The sequence below is a fragment of the Phytophthora parasitica genome (assembly GCF_000247585.1).
Source record: "Phytophthora parasitica INRA-310 unplaced genomic scaffold supercont2.23, whole genome shotgun sequence".
NCBI classification, from domain to species: domain Eukaryota; phylum Oomycota; class Peronosporomycetes; order Peronosporales; family Peronosporaceae; genus Phytophthora; species Phytophthora nicotianae.
Window position 1 is genome coordinate 279,395 of NW_008649009.1, and position 22,952 is coordinate 302,346.

The 22,952-nt window shown below is 48.2% G+C and overlaps 9 protein-coding genes across 20 annotated transcripts in view; 5 read left to right on the forward strand and 4 right to left on the reverse strand.

Annotated features, from left to right (window-relative positions):
* Nucleotides 1-1,004: 1,004 nt before the first annotated feature.
* Nucleotides 1,005-1,826, forward strand: PPTG_10799 (hypothetical protein; the record flags this gene model as incomplete). Its single annotated transcript, XM_008906242.1, has 1 exon — nt 1,005-1,826. One exon carries the CDS (start codon nt 1,005-1,007, stop codon nt 1,824-1,826), a length of 822 nt encoding a protein of 273 aa, XP_008904490.1.
* A 1,411-nt stretch (nt 1,827-3,237) lies between these two features.
* Nucleotides 3,238-6,249, forward strand: PPTG_10800 (hypothetical protein; the record flags this gene model as incomplete). Its single annotated transcript, XM_008906243.1, has 1 exon — nt 3,238-6,249. The coding sequence occupies one exon, from the start codon at nt 3,238-3,240 to the stop codon at nt 6,247-6,249; it is 3,012 nt and encodes a 1,003-aa protein (XP_008904491.1).
* A 91-nt stretch (nt 6,250-6,340) lies between these two features.
* On the forward strand, nt 6,341-6,690 carry PPTG_22785 (hypothetical protein; the record flags this gene model as incomplete). Its single annotated transcript, XM_008906244.1, has 3 exons — nt 6,341-6,386; nt 6,487-6,509; nt 6,580-6,690. 3 exons carry the CDS (start codon nt 6,341-6,343, stop codon nt 6,688-6,690), a joined length of 180 nt encoding a protein of 59 aa, XP_008904492.1.
* On the reverse strand, nt 6,461-9,468 carry PPTG_10801 (hypothetical protein). Its single transcript, XM_008906245.1, has one exon. It carries the CDS (start codon nt 9,424-9,426, stop codon nt 6,796-6,798), a length of 2,631 nt encoding a protein of 876 aa, XP_008904493.1. The 5' UTR covers nt 9,427-9,468; the 3' UTR covers nt 6,461-6,795.
* Nucleotides 9,469-9,569: 101 nt separating this feature from the next.
* Nucleotides 9,570-13,613, reverse strand: PPTG_10802 (hypothetical protein; the record flags this gene model as incomplete). Its single annotated transcript, XM_008906246.1, has 3 exons — nt 9,570-12,320; nt 12,397-13,351; nt 13,420-13,613. The coding sequence occupies 3 exons, from the start codon at nt 13,611-13,613 to the stop codon at nt 9,570-9,572; spliced, it is 3,900 nt and encodes a 1,299-aa protein (XP_008904494.1).
* Nucleotides 13,614-13,780: 167 nt separating this feature from the next.
* Nucleotides 13,781-15,158, forward strand: PPTG_10803 (hypothetical protein; the record flags this gene model as incomplete). Its single annotated transcript, XM_008906247.1, has 3 exons — nt 13,781-13,879; nt 13,951-14,049; nt 14,104-15,158. The coding sequence occupies 3 exons, from the start codon at nt 13,781-13,783 to the stop codon at nt 15,148-15,150; spliced, it is 1,245 nt and encodes a 414-aa protein (XP_008904495.1). The 3' UTR covers nt 15,151-15,158.
* A 33-nt stretch (nt 15,159-15,191) lies between these two features.
* Nucleotides 15,192-18,319, forward strand: PPTG_10804 (hypothetical protein). 12 transcript variants are annotated; one of them, XM_008906251.1, is made up of 9 exons: nt 15,192-15,303; nt 15,373-16,133; nt 16,209-16,341; nt 16,409-16,547; nt 16,645-16,769; nt 16,867-17,000; nt 17,073-17,382; nt 17,470-17,535; nt 17,596-18,319. In XM_008906251.1, the coding sequence occupies exons 1-7, from the start codon at nt 15,210-15,212 to the stop codon at nt 17,274-17,276; spliced, it is 1,590 nt and encodes a 529-aa protein (XP_008904499.1). In that variant the 5' UTR covers nt 15,192-15,209; the 3' UTR covers nt 17,277-17,382; nt 17,470-17,535; nt 17,596-18,319. The 12 variants fall into 12 exon arrangements, with proteins under 12 accessions (XP_008904499.1, XP_008904505.1, XP_008904497.1 ...); XM_008906257.1 differs by having other exon boundaries at nt 15,192-16,133; XM_008906249.1 differs by having other exon boundaries at nt 17,073-17,535.
* PPTG_10805 (hypothetical protein) lies at nt 17,399-20,686 on the reverse strand (the record flags this gene model as incomplete). The annotated part of the gene is made up of 10 exons (XM_008906260.1): nt 17,399-17,422; nt 17,485-17,508; nt 17,579-18,247; nt 18,306-18,714; nt 18,771-19,030; nt 19,091-19,360; nt 19,652-19,858; nt 19,915-20,065; nt 20,155-20,325; nt 20,403-20,686. The coding sequence occupies 10 exons, from the start codon at nt 20,684-20,686 to the stop codon at nt 17,399-17,401; spliced, it is 2,469 nt and encodes an 822-aa protein (XP_008904508.1).
* Nucleotides 20,687-20,937: 251 nt separating this feature from the next.
* The window catches only part of PPTG_10806 (hypothetical protein), a gene marked incomplete at both ends in the record, with an annotated part of 3,324 nt that continues 1,309 nt past the window's right edge, over nt 20,938-22,952 (reverse strand). Inside the window, one exon of the mRNA XM_008906261.1 lies at nt 20,938-22,950. Within this exon, the coding sequence (XP_008904509.1) occupies nt 20,938-22,950 (2,013 nt within the window). The remainder of the gene's footprint in view (nt 22,951-22,952) is intronic.

Here is a 22,952-nt window from a genome sequence, read left to right on the forward strand (position 1 = left end):
ATAGTATCATTAAATTTACGTAGTACACAAGTTTATTATACTGGCCTACATTTTTATTAAATATGAATCTCCTAACCTGGATCAGGTGCCCTGTACACCATGTTGGTAAAAATGTCATAAGTTTCGACCAAACGATTAGCAATATTTATTTGTTTGCATGAATGAATATATACTGAGTATGACAGCTGCTGCTGGCTGGACAGCGCAATCAACTCTGTTCCTTTCATAAGGAGAATCACCCAGGGTGGACGTACCGTGATTCTACCGTCAACGGATTATCTCGAAGGGTGCAGAACTAGATCGTCCGCGTCCTACTCTGGGAATTTACATGTTAGCATGCTTTTGTGACTTGGTATTGCTGCTGTTTTCTTTCCAGCGGTATCAGATCATTCATTAGCTAAGTAAATGTTCGATTTTGCCATAAGATTCAATGCTTTTGATTACAAGCATGGAGTTATTCGGACAATATATCAAGTACCGATCACAAATCTCTTGACTTTCAATGTTGCTAAACGTCAACATTGCGTTTCAAGATTTTCACCGTTGCCAATCAGAAACATTTTACTATTTCTGTAATTAGTGCACACAGATGCATTCACGGCTGCTGGTAGCACGAACACGTCTCTGGTTGGTTGGCGATCAATACAGTTCAATTATAGTAATGGTACATCTTAAAGTTAATGCAGTTGAAGCTCCGAATGGATTTGAAGATGTGTACACACACCTCGAAACTGTCGGTCCCCAGGAGGGCATGTTAGCAAAGTTCACGAGTGTGGGGATTTCATTCATTTGCAAAGTTTACAATCTCAACAACTACGCACACTGCCACGTATCGGGGCCTAGTCGTGTGACAACAATCCAGTTCAACCCTTAAGCAGAGCGTTCTCGTCGACACTATAAGTTAGTGATCTCGTGTTGCGGAGTACCACCAATCCTGATCTCTTTTAACACTCTCTTGGTAGACCATTCGGCATATTACGATTCGGAAGCAGTCAGAAACAGTAATGACCGAAGCTCTGACCACAATGCATCCCAAATTCCACCCGAAGACGACACCGACCCTAATGGACAAGCGGGCCGTTCGACGCGAGCAATGTCGAGTGAACCAAGCTCGTTATCGAAAAAGACAGCGAATCTGGAGACGCAATCTCCAACAGGAAAAGCAGCGAGTGGAAGAGGAGATCCAAGGGCTCGAACTGAAGAGACAGAGCATCCGGTTCGAGCGAAAAACCAACCAAAGCCCATGGACCATTATTGGAGAAGTGTTTCATCTCTTAGAAGACGGCTTCCGATCTCCCTGGCGACTGGCGAGCATGGGGGAGATGATGAAGCACCCGGAGACGCGACAGAGCCTTAAGTTCATGCAGAGATCCCTGGTTCATGACGTGGCCATGGGCGAATTACGTGGTATCAATGCACTCATGGACCAGTGGAGACGCTACTCACTGTATTTCGGGGAACCTCATGTCGAACTTAAGCGAGTTGAGGCTGTAACACCAGGCGTCGTGTTTGCAGTTGCCACGCTCAGTGTGTCCATCACGGAATTTACGGTGAAATGGGTTTTCCCACATCTCAAAACCCCGAACGACACAGTGCCGATGCTGGATAAGAAACTCGTTGGTCAGCGTATTGACTGCAACTGTACCGTGACATTTCTCTTTGCTGAAGACAATGGCCGTATCATACGTCTAGAGCCCAACATCGACTTAGTTTCGCCCATGCTTCAGCTGTTTGGGAGAATCTCTGACGTGTCAGTCGTGCTAGGACAAGCTCTACTTACGTCGGAGGGTGTAGTTGGTGATATGCTGGGAAGTGGCAGAGACTAAACTATTGAGTGCATCAGTATTATCTGCTACTAGTAGCAGTAGATTTTCGGGTTGACTCAAAACAGCAAGTACTACCTACTACGGGATGGCATTACGACATGTATACTTCTGCTTCTCAGTCTAGTTATCACTAGGTGGTAACCCCAACTTTTTTTTAATCGTACATATACTTGTGTTTCAATGTAGTATGCATTCATTGAGGAAGGTTTCCTGGTGTTGTCATCAATACTCGTCAGTTTATATTTTTACGCAACATTTGACAGTGAGTTTTCATTTGGTGTATCTATTGTAGGCTTGTGGGGTATGGTTTGGTTATTAAAGTATTGCCGATATAGCTTGATTGTACCAACACTATACTGCTACTTGGCATTACAGCTGGTGGTGTGCTGGCGGTTTGCCCTGTCATTTGCTTTGCAGAGACAAGTTATTCTAGTTCCAATAGTTGTACTGTCGTGTTGTCGCCGACAACTTGTCGGGTGCTGTTGCGTTGGAGGTGGATTGCAGTATGTTCGAAATCACGTTATAAAGTTGTTTACGACCCCGGAGAGTGTTCGTAATCACATCGAAACGAAGGTTTACGACCCTAATGAGTGTTCGGAATCATGCTGGTGTTGGCCATGCAACTAAATTTTGCTGCTGTATATATACACATACATGCTTATATAATAGTACACAAATAGGAAGAAAAACACGGAGTAAGATTGGTTGAAGCACAGAGATTATGGCAGAAACACAGAACTAAGCAACGGGTCGGACAAAAATGGATTGTGTGTGCAAATAAAAAGAACATTATATCAATCTAAAAAAACAAAACCAAGAAAACGCAAAAAATTTTTTAACGTTTGACTCTTAAAAGTTCGATAACTACGTGTGCACTCTACTCTGGTAGTCCACGTTAAACTCCTTCGAACTCCTTCTTGGCTCCATATACTCTAGACTTGTTGTAGATCTGGTCTATACAAACAAACGTTCGGGTGCTTCGTTTATAACCTACCAAAACATCCCAAGGCTGGTCAAACGCACTGTACCACCATACAATCCTTTGACATAACCTGTGAAGTTTGTTTTGGAAAAGAGAGCACAGAAGTTTTGTTCCATGTGCACGTTCGTGTTCGCTGAACATTAAAGCAGTAATGTGAACTACAGTGCTATAGGAGGTACACACGTTAAAGTCAATTCATGTCCAAAACCGTTTCTTCATTTTTACAGCTCAATTATATTAATAATGGGTATCTGAATCATTATAAAGAGAATTCTCTTTTGCCATACAGCATGAGATTTGCCGCCACATTCTGCATTATTCTGAGAGCGACACAAGCCAGTTCGCTACTTTCCCAGACTACCGCACCGGAGACCAAGAAGTACAAGCATAATGCTCGGGGCGGTGAGACTGATACTGCAAGCAGCATTGATGTTGCAGGTGCTTCAGTGTTGTATTTCGGCGAAAGGCGTCGAGATTACAGAAAACTTTCAGAATACTCAGCTCTCTTCAAAAGACAAGTTGGGTACCATAGCCCCGCCGAATATACCGGATTCACAAGACGAGAATATTAAGAAACAGGAAGAGCGTGGCTTCTTCGACTGGTTCGGCAATGACGATGAAACCCCGGCTCCGGCTTCGCCACCCTCAGGCGCGACCCCGGCTGCTGAAGAAACTTCGGGAGAATTTGCAACTACGACGCCGATCCCCGGCACGGCTGCACGGCCATCCACCAGTAGCCTGATGTCAAAGTACGGCAGTATGCTAGGAGAGTTCACAAAAGACACCGAGACTGCCTCGGAAGCCGATGGAAGCACGGCGGGCGCCGGTAGCTCTGCCACTACCCCTAAGACAAAGAAGACGAAGAAGCCCGCTGCCGCAGTGACCTCCACATCGTCTTCAGCCAGTACCTCTGGCAGCGATGCAGCTGAAACTACACCGAAGAGGAAAAAGAAGACAAAAAAACCTGTGGTGGCTGCCTCCGCGTCTACGTCCGCGTCAGGGGGCGAAGAGAGCGAAGATATCGAAGACAGCGGTTCTGGAAGTGACGCGCCCCCCAAGAAGAAGAAGACTATCAAGAAGACCAAGAAGCCCGCCGCAGCTGCTGTTTCATTGTCTGAATCGGAGGCTGAATCGGGAAGTGACGACCTGTCGGGCCTACTAGGCAGCTCGACTGCGTCGGGAAGCGACGATGTGTCCGACCTGCTCGGTAGCTCGGCTGGATCGGGAAGTGAAGGTGACTTATCGGGTCTGCTCGGCAGCACCGGTGGTTCCGGAACTGACGCAGCCTTAGCGGCCCTGCTGGGTTCGGGAGTCGACGCCTCTGGTAGCATGCTCAGCTTTGAAGATTTCATGAAAAATTTCGGCAGCATGTTCGGATCGGGAAGTAGTGCTGTTGACCTCTTCGGAGACCCCAGCACTCCGCAGAACAACACTGTTGAAGACGATGATATTATTCTTGGTGAATTGTACGGTGGTAAGGAGCACGGTGATGCGTTCTCGGACATCAAGAACATCAAGTTCGGTCAGATGATCCTTAACATCACTGTACGCGGCCAGGAGCGCGTGGACGCTATTGGTATTATGGTGATGACTCAGGAAGCTGTTGGTAACCTCGTCCATGGTGGTAAAGGCGGAACGGAGGGTTTTATTGAGCCGGCGATGGGCGACACTATTGACTCCGTTGAAGTGCACTGGGACAAGAACAAGGGCAAGACATGCATCTTCTACATCAAGATGAAAACTTCTGGCGGTAAGACGATCGCCACGGGAACGAAAACGGGCAACGCTGCTGTAATCAAGCCGCCCAAGAACTACCAGCTTGCCGGTTTCTACGGCCGTGCGAGCAGTTCTGGTATTTTCTGTATTGGTGGGATTTTTACAAAACAATCAGCTACGGATCTCGCAGTCACGGATGTGATGGCAATCAGCAGCAAAGGCTCTCCAGACATTTACAACTACGACACCACTATTCGAAACTGGGTGGGTCCTCTTGAAATAGCGAGTGACACTTCATGTTACCAGAAGAAAGTCGATGTCAGCAGCAAGGGCGTGTGTCCGTCGGGATTTAACAAGGACGACGACCAGTGCGTCACCCAGTGCCCTCTGAACTACCCCCTTGACTGCTTGATGGAGTGCATGCCTCAAAACGCTGATTGCACCCAGTTGGTTGTCGCTAAAGTTTCCGCAGTCATTGCTGTCGCTCTAAATGCGGCTACGATGGGTATCTTCGGTACACTGGTGGCCGCCTATAAGACTGCCAATTTCGCTCTCACCTGCGCTATAAACGTCGTGAATGCCGTCAAGTCGCTTATTTACTATCTGCGTTACAAGCAGACCACGATCCCGACGACCGACACAGAGAAGCTGATGGACAAGGCCTTCCAGTTGCAGATCGTCATTCTTGACCTGCCCCTAGCTATTTGCGCATGCCTCAACATCAAAATCCCTCACAAGCTCAAGTTCTCGGCCACCATACTGACTGTAGTGTCGGCAATTGTCATGATGGCTGTCATGATCGGTGAGACCATTTTCGCTTCTTCGAACAACGTCATGCTCATGCTTCGTGAGTCGGGCGCTCTCAACACTACTGCGCTTAACGGCGACACTATCGAGCTTGACACGTTCCTCAACACTAAAAACGGTACGTGTGGCTACGAGTTGAGAACCCTCACGAACCGCGTCATGGGCAAGGTCTACGAAATCCGCAACAATACGCCCAATGCTGCTCCGAATGATGTGCGCGTCGCCGTTAGCAAGTCGCCCATCATCACAGAAGACATCCCGGTCGTCACCAACCACTGTATGGGGGAGATCTGGAAGAATAAGACGAGTGCGGCGGCGTACAAAACGCGAAACCTGTTGCGAAAGACGATCGGTGTGATTGTTGACCAGCTGATTGAGGACGGTACGACCGACATGGGTAAGTCCGTGACCAAGAAGGAGAAGGCACTCGAGTACTCGAACTTGGGTCTCTTCGTCTTGTCCATTTTAGATCCTACGGGTATTGCCTGGATGGCTTCCGAATTTGTTCAGCCCATTTGTGGTCCCAGTGAGTACCTGGGTGAGATCGACGACGGTACTCTGTATGATGCTCTGGGTCTCAATACTGTCGACCAAGCATTCCTGGGAAGCTACGGTGTGTGGAAGAAGAAGGGCGATGGCTCCGTCACGGTTTACTTCGAGAGTGTTGACAAGTACGATGTGTCTGTGGTGATCAAGTCTGGTGGTGACAAGCTCAAGGAGGTCAAGGTGCCTGCTAACGGCAACGTCACGTGGACGTCTACGGTAGAGAAACTGGGGGACAAGACATTGTACCTCGATCGCTGGCGCCCTGGTCTCTTCGGTCTGCCTGGTACGGGAGGTGGTTCTCTACTGATGTGGATCCCTCGATCGTCTGAAGGAGGCCAGCTTATTCTCCATGCTCGTTTGAATGTTAGCTAGACGGAATCTCAATGCCAGCACTTCTCAGAAGATATGAGAAACGTTGTTCACATGTTTAAACGAATACATCAGATAATGTGTTGAATGAACGATGTCTTGGTCTGGGAGGGCAGTGGCTTGTTCCAGTGACATTGCAGGTGCGTGTTGAATTACTATGTTATTGGTAATTCTAGCTGGAAGGAAGGATTGTGCAAAATGTGAGAAGTTGACTTGCTGGGTTATGTTCGTTGTATGCAGATTTAAATGACATGGCGAGTCTGGTACGAAAAGTACTTGTTTTCTGTAAGCTGAGATTATACTTATCCCTTCTCGAAAATGCATGGCCTGTAGCATCTACGATTCTTTTTGCAAACAGCGTACAAATTCATTCCTGCCACGAGTTACCCCGACAATGCCATCTTGGCGAACATCTCACGCACGGCAGCGCCTATGAATTTCTAGTCGACCATCCCCACTGCCAGCGTTTGACTCCACTTCTTGAGTAATATGTGCGGCGAATTGGTTGCATGGATTATAAGTGCTGAGGTTTTGTCTTGTACCATCGTCTCAGCTTTGCTGCTTGATTTCTCCGCCATCAAGCACCTGCGTCCAGTCGAAAGTTTCCCAGCTCTTCAGGAACGCCAGCACGTCGCGCTTTTCATCCTCGAGCGAGCGGCGATGACCCTCACGTCTTCCGTACTTCGGTGGGGTCACATCAAGCATACCAGCCACGACATTGACGCCAAAATCACGCGGGAACTTGTTGTCGTCCTCGATCACATGCACATATCCTCCTCGTCCTTGTGGCGTACGCCACTCGATGTGGAAGTACGGGAACGTGGGTGGAACGTGACTCTTAATCCCTCCTTTGCTCGTGTCAATGATCGGCTTGTGCGTGCTCCACTCTCCATCAGCCTGCATTAGCTCTTGCTTAAAGTACAACGGGGTATCCAATGCCAGCTCAGAGTCCACGGGAATGCACTCGATCACAGTGTGTCGCTTTCGATAAGGAGCGCTCGTTTGCTCAATAAAGACCATACTCATGCCGTATTGCTGTTCGCACATACCCAAAAGAGAACTCTGGAAACGTGAGATCTCCTCGCTCACTTGCTCATCAGCTTGGACGGTAGAGCACGTGTGTTCGATTGGTACAATCACGCAGTGTCCAGGATGCAAGCGAGGTCGGTTTGGCACGGCTAGATACGTAAATTCACCTAAGGACAGCATCAAATGCTTCTTGAAGGCGACGCTCTTCATACACAGCTGGCACTTCTGTGTCCTCTCGTCCCATCGCTTACTTTCATTGACGGCAACAGAGTGGTCGCGCTGAGCTTGCGCGCGGCGAGTAAGGTTCGATCCAGGCTCTTGCAGCATCTTCGTATCCACTTGATCCTCTTCGTCAAAGCCACTCGAAAGGTTCTGGGCGTTCACTTCCGTTCCCTTGTAGCGCGAGCCGAGTCGAATAATATTCCGTGCATGGACAGAATCCATGTTGCCTTGGCCAATTCTTGTGCTTGACATGCGCTCTTCACGTACCAACTCTTCAAGTGAAGCAGCCAGGTCTGGCCCGTTAATATCCATGGGGTCTGCCTGTTTCTTCTTACCCTTTCGGGATCCATAGCGCATGTCTTCTTTCTCTAGCGGCGGCAGGGCTCCAGTGATCGCCTCGTAATGAGGAATGGCAGCAGCTGTCTTCTCACGTTCCAGCTTGGCTTCCAGCTCGTTGAGCTGCTCCGTCAACTTGCGGAACAGAGCAGTCTTGCCCATCATTTGAGCCCGCAAGGCTTTGGCTGCTAACTTGTTCAGCTCGGCCTTTTCATCCACTTTATCAGCACCGCTTTTCGCTGACAGAGCAGACGTGGTGCTTCTTGTAGGAGAGCTCTGCACTTTCGTGTCAGGGGAATCCGATACGTTTTCTGTAGTGAGATTGACAGGCTTCTTGTTGCCGTATAGGAAGGCATTTCTTTTTTCCGCCTCAAGTTTGTCTGCTGCGGTTTTCCCTTCATCGACACGAGGAGATGGAGCGCTCTCTTTGATTGCTGGTGGAGCTGGTGGTGAACGTTGTTCAGGCTTCGATGATGCGCTTCTTTCCGGCCGGCCACGGCCGGGCTTGGCATCTCGAACTGGCGACCGAGAACGGTGTCGGGATCGAGAGCGAGAACGTCTATTCAATCGTCGTGGACGTTTCGCACGATCTGATCGCTCTCTGCTGTAGCTACGGCTGCGTATTCGAGAGCTTCTGTCACCGTACTCGCGAGCATGTCTACCACGATGACGATGTTCCCGATTCGACCTGAAGCCACGGTCTTCAAAGTCAGGAAGTTTATCGTAGTTGATCGGTTCTTCCTCCTCGTCTCGGTTGTCTCTACGCGTAGACCTTTGATCACGTTCGCTATCTGTTTCCATGTTTTGCGTCACGGACCGCTGCACTCTCGTCGAATACTTCGACAGCAACGTTTTATCCTTCACATCACGCCCGATCTCCAATGTCCGTCGCTCTCGTCCTACCTTCTTATCATCGTCATCAATCCGATGCCTTTTATACTGTAGATGAGCATTCTCCCTAGCTGACCCCCTCGAACTCTCTTTCAGTGCATTAACCGAGCCAAATCTCTCGCCCACAACATCTTCCAATGCGACACCAGAAGCTCGTGCCTTATCCTCCGCTCGTTTCAACATTTTGGCCCGCCAACTCGCCCCTCCGTCTCCAAACATCGGCATTTCCTCGTCTTCTGCCTTCATGTCTGCATCTTTCTCCTCTTCTTCCCCTCGAACTATTTTACTAGATACTGAGGGTGGAGCGTCGGGGTTCTTAGGGTCATACAGTCCATAGACCATCCCAGTCACAGGCTCCCTCATGCCAGCATCGATCTCTTCCTGGATCTTTTTCTGCTTGGCTTCAGCCTGAAGCTCGTCGGCTGTTTTGGCTGGCTCAATAGGTTCCGCTTCGGGCCTCATGAAGGGCATAGACATCCACTCGTCCCGCGGTAAAGCGGGCTTGGTATCGGTCGGTTTGAGTTCTACATCGTCTTCTTCTTCGCTGCTGCTCGCGTCTCTGTGCTTGCTCTTGTGCTTTTTCTTCGCGTGTTTGCTATCTTTCTTCCTCTTCTTGCTTTTGTCCTTCTTTTCACGCTTCGGATTCTTCTCGTCGCTCTCCGAGCGCTTCACGAACTTGAGACCCTGCAGTAGTGAGCTCATACTGGCGAATGGCTCGAGATCAAGGAATCGCTAAATCCATTGGTTAAAATCGGTCCTTTTAGTTTTAGATTTTAGCCAACCATGTTCTTTCACTTAATTACAACCGTAGACACGAAGTTGAAGTTGTGGTTTTATTATGATTATTATGATACTTTCCGGAGCACTTGCAGGCCTTCGACTGTGCAACCGAGTTCTACGAACTTATTATCTGCAATGGCTTCGTCGGGGTCGATTGACCCTCGTGTAAGTTGCATGGAGAGTGACAGGTACGGCGACATTCTTGAAATGGCGGCTGCTTCCCTCGGTGTGATGTTGTTGTCCTTGTGAACAGAGAGAATGTCGATTGTGGTGTCAAAGCCTCGATTCTCGAGGAGTTTCGAGAGTCTTAAGACTCCGTAGAACTCTCCTTCGGATTCAGATCGTGTCGATGCGTACATGTCGTTGCGGAAGTAAAGTCTAAGCTCCGGATTGTTTCGGAGATAAGCTTGGACCATTAGCGTCGTCCCTGTTAGCCAAAACTTGTGCGTGCAGTTGAATTGCACTTCTAGTGGAGAATAAACGGAGCTTAAGTGTGATGAGATAGCGTCCACTGATGCAGAGGTAGAAAGAGCTCCCGGTCGAGTTCTGCAGCTTACTGGCAGCCGTTCCAGTGCAGAACGTCGTTGATTAAGCAGCGTGTAGTGGCACTCCCATCGACAGCACGAGCGCTCTCGTGACTGTAAATTATGTGCTTGGCTGATCGAAAGTACAACAGACCATATCCACTTGCGGTTTCGAGGGGATGGCACTATTAAAGACGTTCCTTTCGGAGATGTTGGTGCATTGTTGGCGTTGGTGTCAACCTCAGGACAATCTGCAAGCTCCGAGCGCGGAGATATGATAGGCTTGTTGAGCAGCATAGCCATTTGAGAGGCACTCTTCGAAGGCATTCGAGCACTGGTGCAAAGTAACTTGTGCTTGATGGCATTAGCGGACTCCGTTTTCATTTCCTCTCGGTTGTTGTTAGGAGACTGGTGCGCTGGATTCATTTGTTGGAAATAAGCTTCTTGCTGCTTCAGATTGGCTCTCTCGATCATTTGCTCGAGTTCCATGTCCATCTCTTCGTCTTCGTCCATCAGTGACACTCTGGATGAAGTCGGTCGGGAGGCACGACGTGGCTGATTGTCACCTTGATTGCCTATCATACTATTTCGGCGGGTTACTACACTCTTCTTTATACTCTCAACAGGTTCGACTGTTGTGGTGTTAGTCGCTGGGAGTCGCTTCACATAGCTTGAAGCGCGAAAGCAGTCCATCCACTCGGAGGATAAGGGTTCGCCCGTTGTGTACGATTCATCAGGCACAAATACTCCATTGTAAACTCGCAGACGATGTTGCGACGTGAGGAGTTTAGAGTCCACGTAGCGTACACGCTCTAAACCGATATTCCCCTTAATGTTTAGCATTTCGCCTGTAATAGCCATACAAGCGTAGTAGTCAATCTTGGTCACATACGAGCTTCTGAACTGCGTCATGCGGATTTTCGTAGATCCAAGTACGACGGAATGAGAGGGTCCATGCATTTGTGATACAAGGTCTGAAATAGTCCCTGCTGCAGGTACAAGTGCAGCCCGCCGGTTCCTCGGTCTTCGTCTTACTGCTAATTCTGTCGGGTCCTGCAAAGGAGGCTCGGTAGCACGGATTAACTGGACCCGGACACTATTGTCTTCGGTCAGGAATGGGGCGATACCACTTGTCTCCTTTAACTTTGACTGTAACGGTGTGCGTGGGGCGAAGAACGGGATGGTACGGATTAAACTCGTGGGAAGCCAGTAGTTAACCTCATTGTTTGATGACGAGGGGGTAATCTGAGAATGTGGCAACCGCTTCCAGGTGTCTTGATGCTGGGCAGACTGAGGTTCATTAGCGTCGTCACGAGACTCTACATCATCATCGTCACTCGCAGAGCTCGCAACACTATCTCGTCGACGCGCTCCAACTGGTGCTTTCTCGCTGGCCACCATTATATCGTCTGGATTAATTGGAATGCACTCTGTATACCCCAATGCATTAATACGCAAATACAACCGCGATGCATTAGCACGCTGCGACCTTCTCCGTCCTTCGGCTGCTGCAACTTCATCTGCAGCCGCTTCCATCCGGGCATTTTCCAGTTCGGCATTATACAGCTCAGGCGGGATATCGTATATCGCGTTAATCACTAACACCAACCGACAAAGTGTAAGCTGCGAAGGCATGACGGAAGCAGTCACTGCCGGGTCCAACACGTAGCTTCGGTCTTGAATTCGACTCAGGCCTTCATCCATAGTCTTGGTGTTAGGAAGTCCTAATGCTGCTGAAAATTTGGTCTCAATACGCTGCAGTTGCTGATCACGTTCGTAGATAGCGTAACAAAAGCTGCAAACACTCCACGATTCGTACGCTACGGCTGATTCCGGGAGCTCTCGAGCAAATGGGGCCGATAATGTTTTCTCTTGTGGGAGACGAGAACGTATCCGTAAAAGCATATCACTGATCATTTTCAACGTCATCTTGAACGAAAGCTCGCTACTAGGATAAGCTGCCAGACAGCACTTGCACTGGACGAGTCTGTGGATATTACGCTGGGACAGAGGGGCAATGGTTCGGCGGTAGTAACGATACCTTGCTTTACTACGTCGATCTTCGTCAAAACCATCATCGTCGTCGTCATCGAGAATCGCCGTATCACGATAATTCAAATAGGCCATTCGTAATTTAGGTGGCAAGGAAAATACTCGACCCGGATGAAATTTACTCTGTACTTGGAAGGCCTTCACCTGCAGCAACCACCACTCCCCGACGGCATCTTTAACAAAATCGGCCACAAACGTCTGGATTGAAATATGCAACCGATGCTCAATGTATCGAACTATCTGTGAGTATTGTACAAGCACCAAACAAGAGATTAGTTGTCATTAAGAAACATTTTGTAGGTGCCTTGATACGTACGCGTAGATTAAGCTCGGAGACTGTAGCACATCCGCGCTCGGTAAGTTTGACGAAAGTGCACGCCTTGTCGGTTTGAATACTGGTGCAGAGGCGGCTGACAAGAGGAACCGTGCCTTCAGAGCCAGTGGCGGCTATTGTGGAAGAACTATTTGATCGAATTAGCCCAGGTCGTGGTGAGACCTGCTGTGCGGTACCAGGAGAGTACGGCGATGGAGCATTGGGGTCTCGGAATGGCTCAACATTACTGATCATCCACGCATGTGCTGGCTTTCCAGCTTCGTACACTGCTCGCTGTATAAAGGCTTTGGATCCGTTGCACTTAATGAATTGTTGAAGAGCAAAAGACTTGTGCATGGCCATCACTCCATTCAAAAGAGTCCTGACCTCACCGAGGTTTAGCAAGCGCAATTGATTTCCTTGTGAGTTGAATACTGCCGGTCCATGACCATTTTGACGACTCATCGCAGCCATCGTAGTCATAGGTTCTTTATAAACTACTAAATGCTTGTCGTCTGCTCTCGGAGAACACTCTACAAATTTGTCGAGCACTTGCTTGTCACTAAACTCGGTTGATCGCTGCACATACCCCTCCTTGTCAGTGTAAATCCATACAGCTCGTCCCGTCTCGCCATATAAAATCGTATCGGGCACATTCAACTTTAAATTCTGCTTTCTCGCTGTCAGTCTTGGGTTACCGTGGTTTCCATAGTTCTCGTTTCCCGATACGTGATTACTACCCGAAAAATGATTGCTGTGATTTGCTCGCCCCCTAGCTGTTGTTGGAGGCGCAGCTTCTTTCGCTGCTAGGAATGTGTAGAAATGAACTCCTGGCATGAAACTCGCTGAGTAACTGAATGCAGTAGCAGGGTCTGTGAATGAAACGACGCCTGCTGCGCTACGATATCGAGCAGTACTACGATCCACGTGACCATTTCCTGGAGCCCGAGAATCCTCGCTATCGATACAATCAACAATCATGAGTACTAAAATCAAAACTACAAGAGCACAAACGTAGGATCTTACGAGTGTTCAAAATGTGAGCCTTGGGTCAATTCGTGTGAGGTCTTTTCCGCTTGTGATAACGCTGTTTGAAGCTTTTGCTGCACGAAGCTGGAGCGAGCACTACTAGGTCGACGGACACTAGCCCGTCGAGATTGAGGAAGATCTTCATTTTTCGGAAGCGAAGGAACGGCTCCATCATTAATCAACGTCGACATGAAAACTACTCACGACCCAAACTCACAGAGCATCGTCGGGGTTACTATACCCGAGACTCTCCAGATTGAAACCGAACCAATTGGTTAAGCCACCAGCCAACTATTTTTGAACGTAGTTTGGTTGATTTGTTCCTCCCCCACGTTTAAGTCGATGGTCTTTAGTAGAAATGAGCGGTAGGGACTTCCAAGCTACAGCTACACAGCTACTGCATCGCCAATCAAGCTCGCAGCATCTTCGACAGTATGCGTTTGCAGCTACTATAGCGGTTAGTGGTCGAGTAAGCGACAAACGGGGTGATTCAGGCTCACAAGCGCGTATGTTAATGATGCTTCATAGAATCGATTCTTCTCTGATAACTCCCTTGATCGGCAAAGGCGAGTGGTGGAATGTGCGAGGAGGAGACAAGCTCGTGCTCGAGACCGAGCACTACAGCAGGTGCATCAATGACTACATCTATGCTCCCGATGCTGGTCTAACCTTTTTTCTTAGGCTTACCGAGTAGAGCAAATGGAGAATGAACTTGCAGAAGCTGAACGTGTGAGGATATTGAAAGAGGAGCGTGAAGCTTCGCGCATGGAGCGGAAGCTTCAGCATGTTGCAGCTGCCTACATTCAGTACATTTGGAGACGCTATTGCCAGCTTAAGAGCGAGGCACTATACCGGAGGAATCGAGCTGAACGACTACTTGTAGATTATCTATCGTATCGATCCTTACGAAGAAAAACTGTGCGACGTCAGGCTTCGTTTCGAATCCAACGACGGTGGCGTGAACACTGGGTGGAAAAGAGGACAAAGCTTGGTCTTGCTGTCTTGACCTCATTCTTGATCCCTTTCATCCGCAAGCGAAGAGCTCGACGTTTACAGAATGCAGTCAAACTTCAGCGTTGGTATCACCGGCAGTACTCTGGAAGACGCGAGCAATCAGCGCGTATTATTCAACGAGCATGGCGGATATCCGTCTCGAAAGCCAAGATCAAGTATTATTCGAGAGCATATCGCCACCTGATGCATTTAAAACGTCTTGAACGCTCTGCTCGAATAGTCCAACGAACTCTAGGAAAGCGCGTCATACAACGTCAACTGGTGGATCTTCCTGATTTCGAAGAATATCCAAGTATCATGGCAGCTACGTGGCCACCGCTGCGTTCTGCTGAAGAACGGGCTCAAGAGTTCTGGCGACAGGAGAAACAGTCACTCCAGTACGCACTAGCAGAACACACGCAACTGGAGAAGGAAGAAATAACGCTGCAGTCCGAGATTGAGAGTCTTCAGCAGCGCTTAGCAGACGCCAAGACTCGTCAGAGCGAAGAAAGCGAGCGATTACGTCGCCACCCAACTATAGAGGAGCATCGACGACTGAAAGACGAAGAAACCAAGCAAAAGCGTCTGCAAGAGGTGGAAGAAACTATGCGACGATCGATTCGACTGGAGCTGGAGCGGGAGCTGGAGACGGCACGTCGGCTCATGTTGCGCAGCAAGAGACACAACCACTTCAATGTAGCCATATCTGATGATGAGCGTTTGGAGCTCGTTTAAGTACGAATCAAGATCTTTCTTTTTATTGGTCAAAAATGTGCATTTGATACCCCGTTGGAATGGGAAAGGAGGAGCTGCTAGATGCGCTTGCTGGGCTGCCGGCCGCGGCGTCTATAGAGGACCTACGCGCTCAATTCGCAGTAGTGCATGAAGGTGAATTGCTGCTCGATGTTTCTACACCAGAAATGTGTCTAAATTCGACGTATTGACTGCGTTATGCAGCTCTAAGTGACATCCAACGTAAGCGCTGGAAGTTCCTGGAAGATGCTTGCTCGGTCGTGCTGCGCCAAGTCTTCAGTCTGGTCTCTAATGACGAGATAGATGGTATGAGCGATGTAGACAGTCGAGAATTTACAATCTCGACACAGGAAGGGGTCGATTTGTGCCTCCAATTCATCGAACCATTGATACACTCGACGGTGTTAGTTGCTGACGCTTTGGACGACGAGCAAGAGGCTGTTAGTCAGCGTGGAGTGGTCATTGCAGCTCTCTTGTACCTATTTGCAAAGGTTTCGAAAGATAGCGAGATAAAGTCACGCCTTGTGGCCAAAGTGTTGTTGTGTGGGGTGGAGATCCACGTGATCCTGGCTACACTTCGCTTCCGTGAAGAGCTGATCGAGTGCCGACGAGCGCTCCTACCATCGTACGAGAGTGACTCGGAAGCAGAGTCGGAGTTGGACTCGGATGATGATGAGGGATTGTCAGAACATACTGGGGAATTTGAGAGCGAGGATACTCAGTGGATAACCGAACAAGTGGCCAAGGCGTGGGGATTAACGAAGTATCGATACTTCCTACAGACGTCGGGGCAGGAGTACAGCTTTACTGCCTGGTCCTACCGCGGAATTGGGAATCTTGTGCACGCGATGATTACAGATGAGCAGCATGGGGTTAATGTGATGCCTGCGGCTGTGTCGCCGTTCTCGTGGCTGTTCCATATTGCTGCCTATGCGCACTACATGATCCACTCAAAAGATCATCAGGTATGGTGTGTTGTTATAGGATGGCCGGTAAATTGCCACGATATTGAGGTGCTTCTGTCTATTGGACCGGATTAGGAACGCCTTTGTGGTCTCGAAGTGCTGCGAGTTATCTGTGATGTTTGCCCGAATGACAAACTTACGCTCGATGCTGAGCGGGGACGTGACGAGAACAATGACACTTCTCTGTCATTCCGGCAACAAGCTGCATGTACGTGATGCGATGGCAATGTGCTTTTAATAAGATGTCTACAGTTGTTAATGCATACTTCTTGCAGCTTTTCGCAAACGAGATTGGATGTCTCCATTGATTCAGGTCATCACAAACGCAATGGTTGCATTTCCTGAGGTCAACGATAGGTCGTCAACTCTAGCTGTTCTGAAAGAACTGGTGTCCAAGATTGCAGTCACTGATCGGTACAGTAAGCTGATCCTTTTCTCGTAATCTCTCACTAACACCACACTCCATTATTATTATTATTATTATTATTTTATTTTTTTTACGTTTTATTAGATTTTGGATTCTCCGAGATCTGATCATTAAGTGCCCGTATGGAAATGTTGCAGCCGTGCTGGTAGATTTTGTTCGCAACGATGCAGTTCAGTCCTGGTCTTCGTCTGAGACGAATTCACAATCACGTACGTATCCAGCACAAACGACCTCAACAAACGGACTAAATTTTCCCACTCTCTCTCTCTCTCTCTCTCTCTCTCTCTCTCTTTTTTGTCTAAATAGCTTTCAAGACAACAGAAATCTGCTTGCTGCTTCAAGATACACTGACCAAATCTGCAGAACGCGACCTTGTGTTGCATGCTGATCTAGTTGCAAGTTGTTTGAGTCTCGTTCGGTTTCTATACATCCGCGACAAGGTCAGTGGATGATTTGAGGTCAAATAATTTCATACAGTTTGCTAATCTTCGATACTCTTAATCATGAAACAGGACAACACAACAGGCATCCAAACAAAAACTACCAATCACGGTATCAGGGATGTGTTGACGCGAATCAGCAAGCGCCTTCAGCTGAAAATCGAAGAATCGACATCAGGACGGAGTAACGCAGATTCCCAATCCGTTGAGAATGACTTCACACACCTCATGATCTTAGAAGCATCTCTCAGCTCGACGCTGGAGCTTTGCAACTAAAATCTTACCATCCTTAGGTTTTACCTAATGGATCGATAACAGATTTAGCATGTCGAAGCAGAGGAGAGAGATTGGGACGCTTGGCGCGTTCGAATGGTGAGCTCTGGTGGGTTATTGAATTGTCAAGTTGCAGTGAAGTTTTCGGGCTGGAAATCAGAAGTGAACCAAGCAATTCGATCACTTTTTGCTGTAGGGATTGATCTCGTACCAGCACTTGAAGCAAATCGTTTGTCTGTTTTCAGGTAACGAGATCAAAACGGTGAGTATGATTAATATCTTGACATATTAAGTGCATATCTTACCACTAAGTCGCTGGCAGTTGCTACACCAAACAGCTGGAAAATGGACGTGTGGTCATCAGCAATGGCTTTGGCACGTACAACTCGAGCTGCGATAAATTGCCGCATGGCCTCAGTGTCTCCAGAAACTTGAAATTCTAGGAGTAAATGCAAGAAATTGTGATATGTGCTTGTTGTGGCCGGATCTTCAGTGTCTGTCAAGAATGCAGCTTTGAACAGTAACTCGCAAGCAGATATTGAGATATTCTGAAGGGGAAGCCCGAGTACGTCTGACTCAAGTCTGGATTGCACTTGCATCAACGCGCTGCTTGCCTCTGCTTCAGCGTTTTGATCGGTTTTTTCAGGCGATTTCAAGTCCTTTTTAGCTGTTTTCGGGTCAAGAGAAGGCAATTCTTCTCGCTTACGTCCCCCAGTTTTGAGAAAGCGCTCAAAGTCAGCACTGACACGAACTTCTCGTACGATATTGCGTCTGCTAACATGACTGCTCTGCGCTTGGATCGCTTGGATAACACAGTAGATGCTTTTCGCGAGAGGACGTGGGATATTCCAGGATATTAACTCGCCAACACCTCGCACGTTGTACAGAATATCGTACGCAGTGTAGCATCGATTCTCGAGCAGGATGTTGAGAAATGGCTTCACAGCTTCCATAGTTTGTTGCTCTGTCCTTATCTGCTCCCACAAGAGAGTGCATGATGATTTAAGCTTAACACAAAAATAACAGCCGTACCTTTACTAATGGAGATTCAGTGTTTAAATACGACTGAAACAACTCCGAATTGCCACCACCACACAGTTTAAATCCTCCTTTTTCACCCCGATTACCTGGATCGTAGCAACGCAGTCCAGCTACTAGCAGCAACCTTGCAACCGGTGCATTCATTCCGCCTGGAATACTTTCCAATAGATTCGCGGAGATAAATAAGTTCGCCTGTCGTTTACCTACCACTTTCTTCAGATGTTTACAAATGGGCTTAGTGACGGGAATCGGATGAACACGTGGCTTTTCTGAGCTTCGTGATGCACGTAGAACTCTTTCAGATGTCCAAGGATTCGTCATTAATGGTGAGCGCTCCTGAAGTGTTGCCACGACCAAGTTTCCGTCTTCAATATCTTTTCGTTGCGCTTGTAGCCCTCGTCTGAACGAAACGCACTATTAGACTCTCGAGGCAGTGTAACTGAGGAGCAAACTTACATGACAGCAATAACTTCGCTCACCGCGAATCCCTTGGCCATCGCTTGTCGAATTATCTTTGGAGGAAAATCCGGAGGAAAAATGTCGTCCTTCTTCTTGTTCGGACTTAGAGCCATGAGGTCCTCAACCAGAGGTGATTGCAGCATGGCTTGGGAAACAGAGCTTCCACTTGAAATGCCTTCCTCATGTGTGTAAGTCTTTTTGACTTGGTCGATGCCACTGACGAGAGGATTTTGCAACGCTGAGGCAGTGAACCAGTCCTGCATACAAATAACTATGCTTAGTATTCAAATACCTCCCCCAGGAAGCCAGATAAATACCTGCATCATTTGGTCCTCATCATGCTTACGCTGACGAATTACGTTTGACAAGAAGGTTGCCGCATCTTCTTCCTCTTCCGCGATTTTGTGCATAAAGCGTCGATAGTCAGCATCGATCTCGAGGATAAAGCCCCAGAAATCTCCTGATACAATGAATTTGTCGACCAGCGCCCCAACACGGTCTGTTAGAGATCTTCGTATTTTAATACGCTTCAACGACATCCGATCGCGAAGGCCACGGTACACACGCTGAATGAGGATAGCACTAGCCTTCAGCAAAAGCATGTCAGAAGTACAATATCAGAGAATATTTTACTCCACCAGACGAACCGTTTTCCGTGTTGCTAGTATCCTTGACTCAACTGTGTATTTTTTCCAAGTTGCAAGCGTGTTGGTGAGAACGACACGACCAAAAATGTAAAAAAATGCGTCGACCGATTTTTCGTTTTGCGCTGGTATTTTTACTTCGACTTCGTGGGCAGATACCGTAGTCTTTCGGGTCTTTGCTTCAATCGCTCCGACAGAAAATCGTCTGATTACTGTCGCTGCATTAGATCTGACGTTCTCTTGGCGACGTGATGTTAGCAAGCATATTAATTTCTTGGCAGTATACATTCGCCAGGTCGCTTGAATCTCCAGCGCTGCAGACAAGTGAACGTCTTCATGGAATGTTTTCAATACATCTCTCCATCGATGGAAGCGGAGATACGCTCTTATAGATGACTGCAGTTTCCTCACAGCAAAGTCCCGAACGTACACGCGGATAATCTACACGGCATTATGATTTAATGTCCGAAGTAACAAAATTTAGGTTGAGTGCTTACCTTGATATTCTGTTGTTCTAAAGAGATTATTGCGTTGGCCTTCTCAAGACGCATTTGTAAATCCGGGAGAAGCGTTTCTGCGGCAATTAACTGTGTGGAATATGAATCGAAAGCATCCGAGTCCACGCAAGACCGCTTCTTGGTCATCTTTCTCACGGGCGTCGCTTGTCTATGTATGGTAAACGACATTTGGAGTTAATATGGTAAATACACTACCATAAGAAATCCTCAGCTCCTTACTTCCCCGGCTCCAATTTCTTGATAGCATCCTCGGCCTTTCGCAAGTCGTTCGCTATCTTAATTCGCAACCTCTTTTGACCATCGATTGTGGCTAGTGAGATTGCTCGAGTTTCGACCATAGCGAGTCTCATTTGATGAAGCTGGTTGTACAATGGCGTCTTCTCAGCCAGACTGATACAGTATATACGTAAGCGCTGTCAGTACAAGCAATTGATGTCATGCATGATGTCACCATTTAAAGTACTTACTTCCAGTCCGGTTTACGCATTCGAAATACGCAGTCGTCACGTAAAACCACCCGGTCAAAGTCCAAGTCCGCGAAGTATTCTGCGCTCTTTAGACACCTTCGTGGTTCTAACGATCTCTTGCTGGCCCGAGTCTTTTCGCGAGTATTGAGTCGGCAGTTAACACACAAGCCGCAAGAAAATGTTTCAGAAAGTACAGCCTTCTTGCCCATTTCACACGTACACGGCCGTCCAGTGTGACACCCACAAGGGCGCATGGTTTCGTGTTCTTCTTCAGCGCGCACCATGGTTAATGTGGATGATGACCGCCGAGTCTCCCTAAATACATTGGATTGTTGTAGTAGGTGCTTCCTGAGCAGCAGTAGTAAAGTACTTTAACGAATATACTACGTAACTCGAAGTAGTACTTCAACTACTACAGTAATCAGCCCATGTGTTTGAAAACGACAAACGGTATTCCATTATGAAAAAAAAAGGAAATCCTCTGCTGATACGATCTGAGAAGAGTTTCCACTTGGCCCACTCACGATGATCGCGGTTAGCTTACATTCAGGCGAGCATGGAGAATAAGCTGGCCTCCTTCAGACGATCGAGGGATCCACATCAGTAGAGAACCACCTCCCGTACCAGGCAGACCGAAGAGACCAGGGCGCCAGCGATCGAGGTACAATGTCTTGTCCCCCAGTTTCTCTACCGTAGACGTCCACGTGACGTTGCCGTTAGCAGGCACCTTGACCTCCTTGAGCTTGTCACCACCAGACTTGATCACCACAGACACATCGTACTTGTCAACACTCTCGAAGTAAACCGTGACGGAGCCATCGCCCTTCTTCTTCCACACACCGTAGCTTCCCAGGAATGCTTGGTCGACAGTATTGAGACCCAGAGCATCATACAGAGTACCGTCGTCGATCTCACCCAGGTACTCACTGGGACCACAAATGGGCTGAACAAATTCGGAAGCCATCCAGGCAATACCCGTAGGATCTAAAATGGACAAGACGAAGAGACCCAAGTTCGAGTACTCGAGTGCCTTCTCCTTCTTGGTCACGGACTTACCCATGTCGGTCGTACCGTCCTCAATCAGCTGGTCAACAATCACACCGATCGTCTTTCGCAACAGGTTTCGCGTTTTGTACGCCGCCGCACTCGTCTTATTCTTCCAGATCTCCCCCATACAGTGGTTGGTGACGACCGGGATGTCTTCTGTGATGATGGGCGACTTGCTAACGGCGACGCGCACATCATTCGGAGCAGCATTGGGCGTATTGTTGCGGATTTCGTAGACCTTGCCCATGACGCGGTTCGTGAGGGTTCTCAACTCGTAGCCACACGTACCGTTTTTAGAGTGGAGGAATGTGTCAAGCTCGTCGATCTTACTGCTGGGAACAGTGTTGTTGAGAGCTCCCACTTCACGGAGCATTAGCATGACGTTATCCTGACTAGCGAATAAAATTTCACCAACCATGACAGCCATCATTACAATAGCAGACACAACAGCCAGAATGGTGGCTGAGAACTGAAGCTTTGGAGGGATTTTGATACCGAGGCAAGCGCAGACAGCCACAGGTAGGTCGAGAATGACGATCTGCATCTGGAAGGCCTTGTCCATCAACTTCTCCGTGTCGGTCTTCGGAATGGTCGTTTGCTTATAACGCAGATAGTAAATGAGCGATTTGACGGCGTTTACGACGTTGATGGCACACATAAGAACGAAATTGGCGGTCTTGTAAGCCGACACCAGCGTGCCAAAGACACCAAGTGTGGCCGCATTTAAGGCAACAGCGACCACAGATGCAACTTTAGAGACGATTTCCTGAGTGCAGTCGGCATTTTGAGGAATACATTCCATCAAGCAGTGTACGGGGTAGTTGAGAGGGCACTGGGAAATGCACTTATCATCATCTCTGTCAAAACCCGACGGACACATGCCCTGGCTACTGACATCGAATTTCTTCTGGTAACAAGCGGTATCGTCAGCGGTTTCCAGCGGCCCAACCCAATTGCGGATGGTGGTGTTGTAGTTGTAGACATCGGAGGAGCTATCAGTGGTGATAGCCATCACGTCCGTGACTGCCAGGTCCATAGTTGCTTGCTTCGTAAAGATCCCACCAATACAGAAAATACCGGAACTGCTGTCACGGCCGTAGAAACCGGCAAGCTGGTAGTTCTTGGGCGGCTTGATTACAGCAGCGTTGCCCGTTTTCGTTCCCGTGGCGATCGTCTTACCGCCAGAAGTAGTCATCTTGATGTAGAAGATGCATGTCTTGCCCTTGTTCTTGTCCCAGTGCACTTCAACGGAGTCAATAGTGTTGCCCACCGCCGGCTCAATAAAACCCTCCGTTCCGCCTTTACCACCATGTACGAGGTTACCGTAAACCTTTTGAGTCATAGTCGTAATGCCAACGGAGTCCACGCGCTCCTGGCCGCGTACAGTGATGTTAAGGATGAACTGACCCAAAAATAACAGCCGTACCTTTACTAATGGAGATTCAGTGTTTAAATACGACTGAAACAACTCCGAATTGCCACCACCACACAGTTTAAATCCTC

Coding starts and splice junctions, on each gene's coding strand:
- PPTG_10801 (XM_008906245.1), bottom strand. CDS start 9,426: ATGAGCTCACTACTGCAGGGTCTCAAGTTCGTGAAGCGCTCGGAGAGC.
- PPTG_10804 (XM_008906248.1), top strand. CDS start 15,210: ATGGGAAAGGAGGAGCTGCTAGATGCGCTTGCTGGGCTGCCGGCCGCG. Junction 16,134..16,208: donor TCCACTCAAAAGATCATCAG/GTATGGTGTGTT, acceptor GGACCGGATTAG/GAACGCCTTTGTGGTCTCGA. Junction 16,770..16,866: donor TGAGACGAATTCACAATCAC/GTACGTATCCAG, acceptor TTGTCTAAATAG/CTTTCAAGACAACAGAAATC.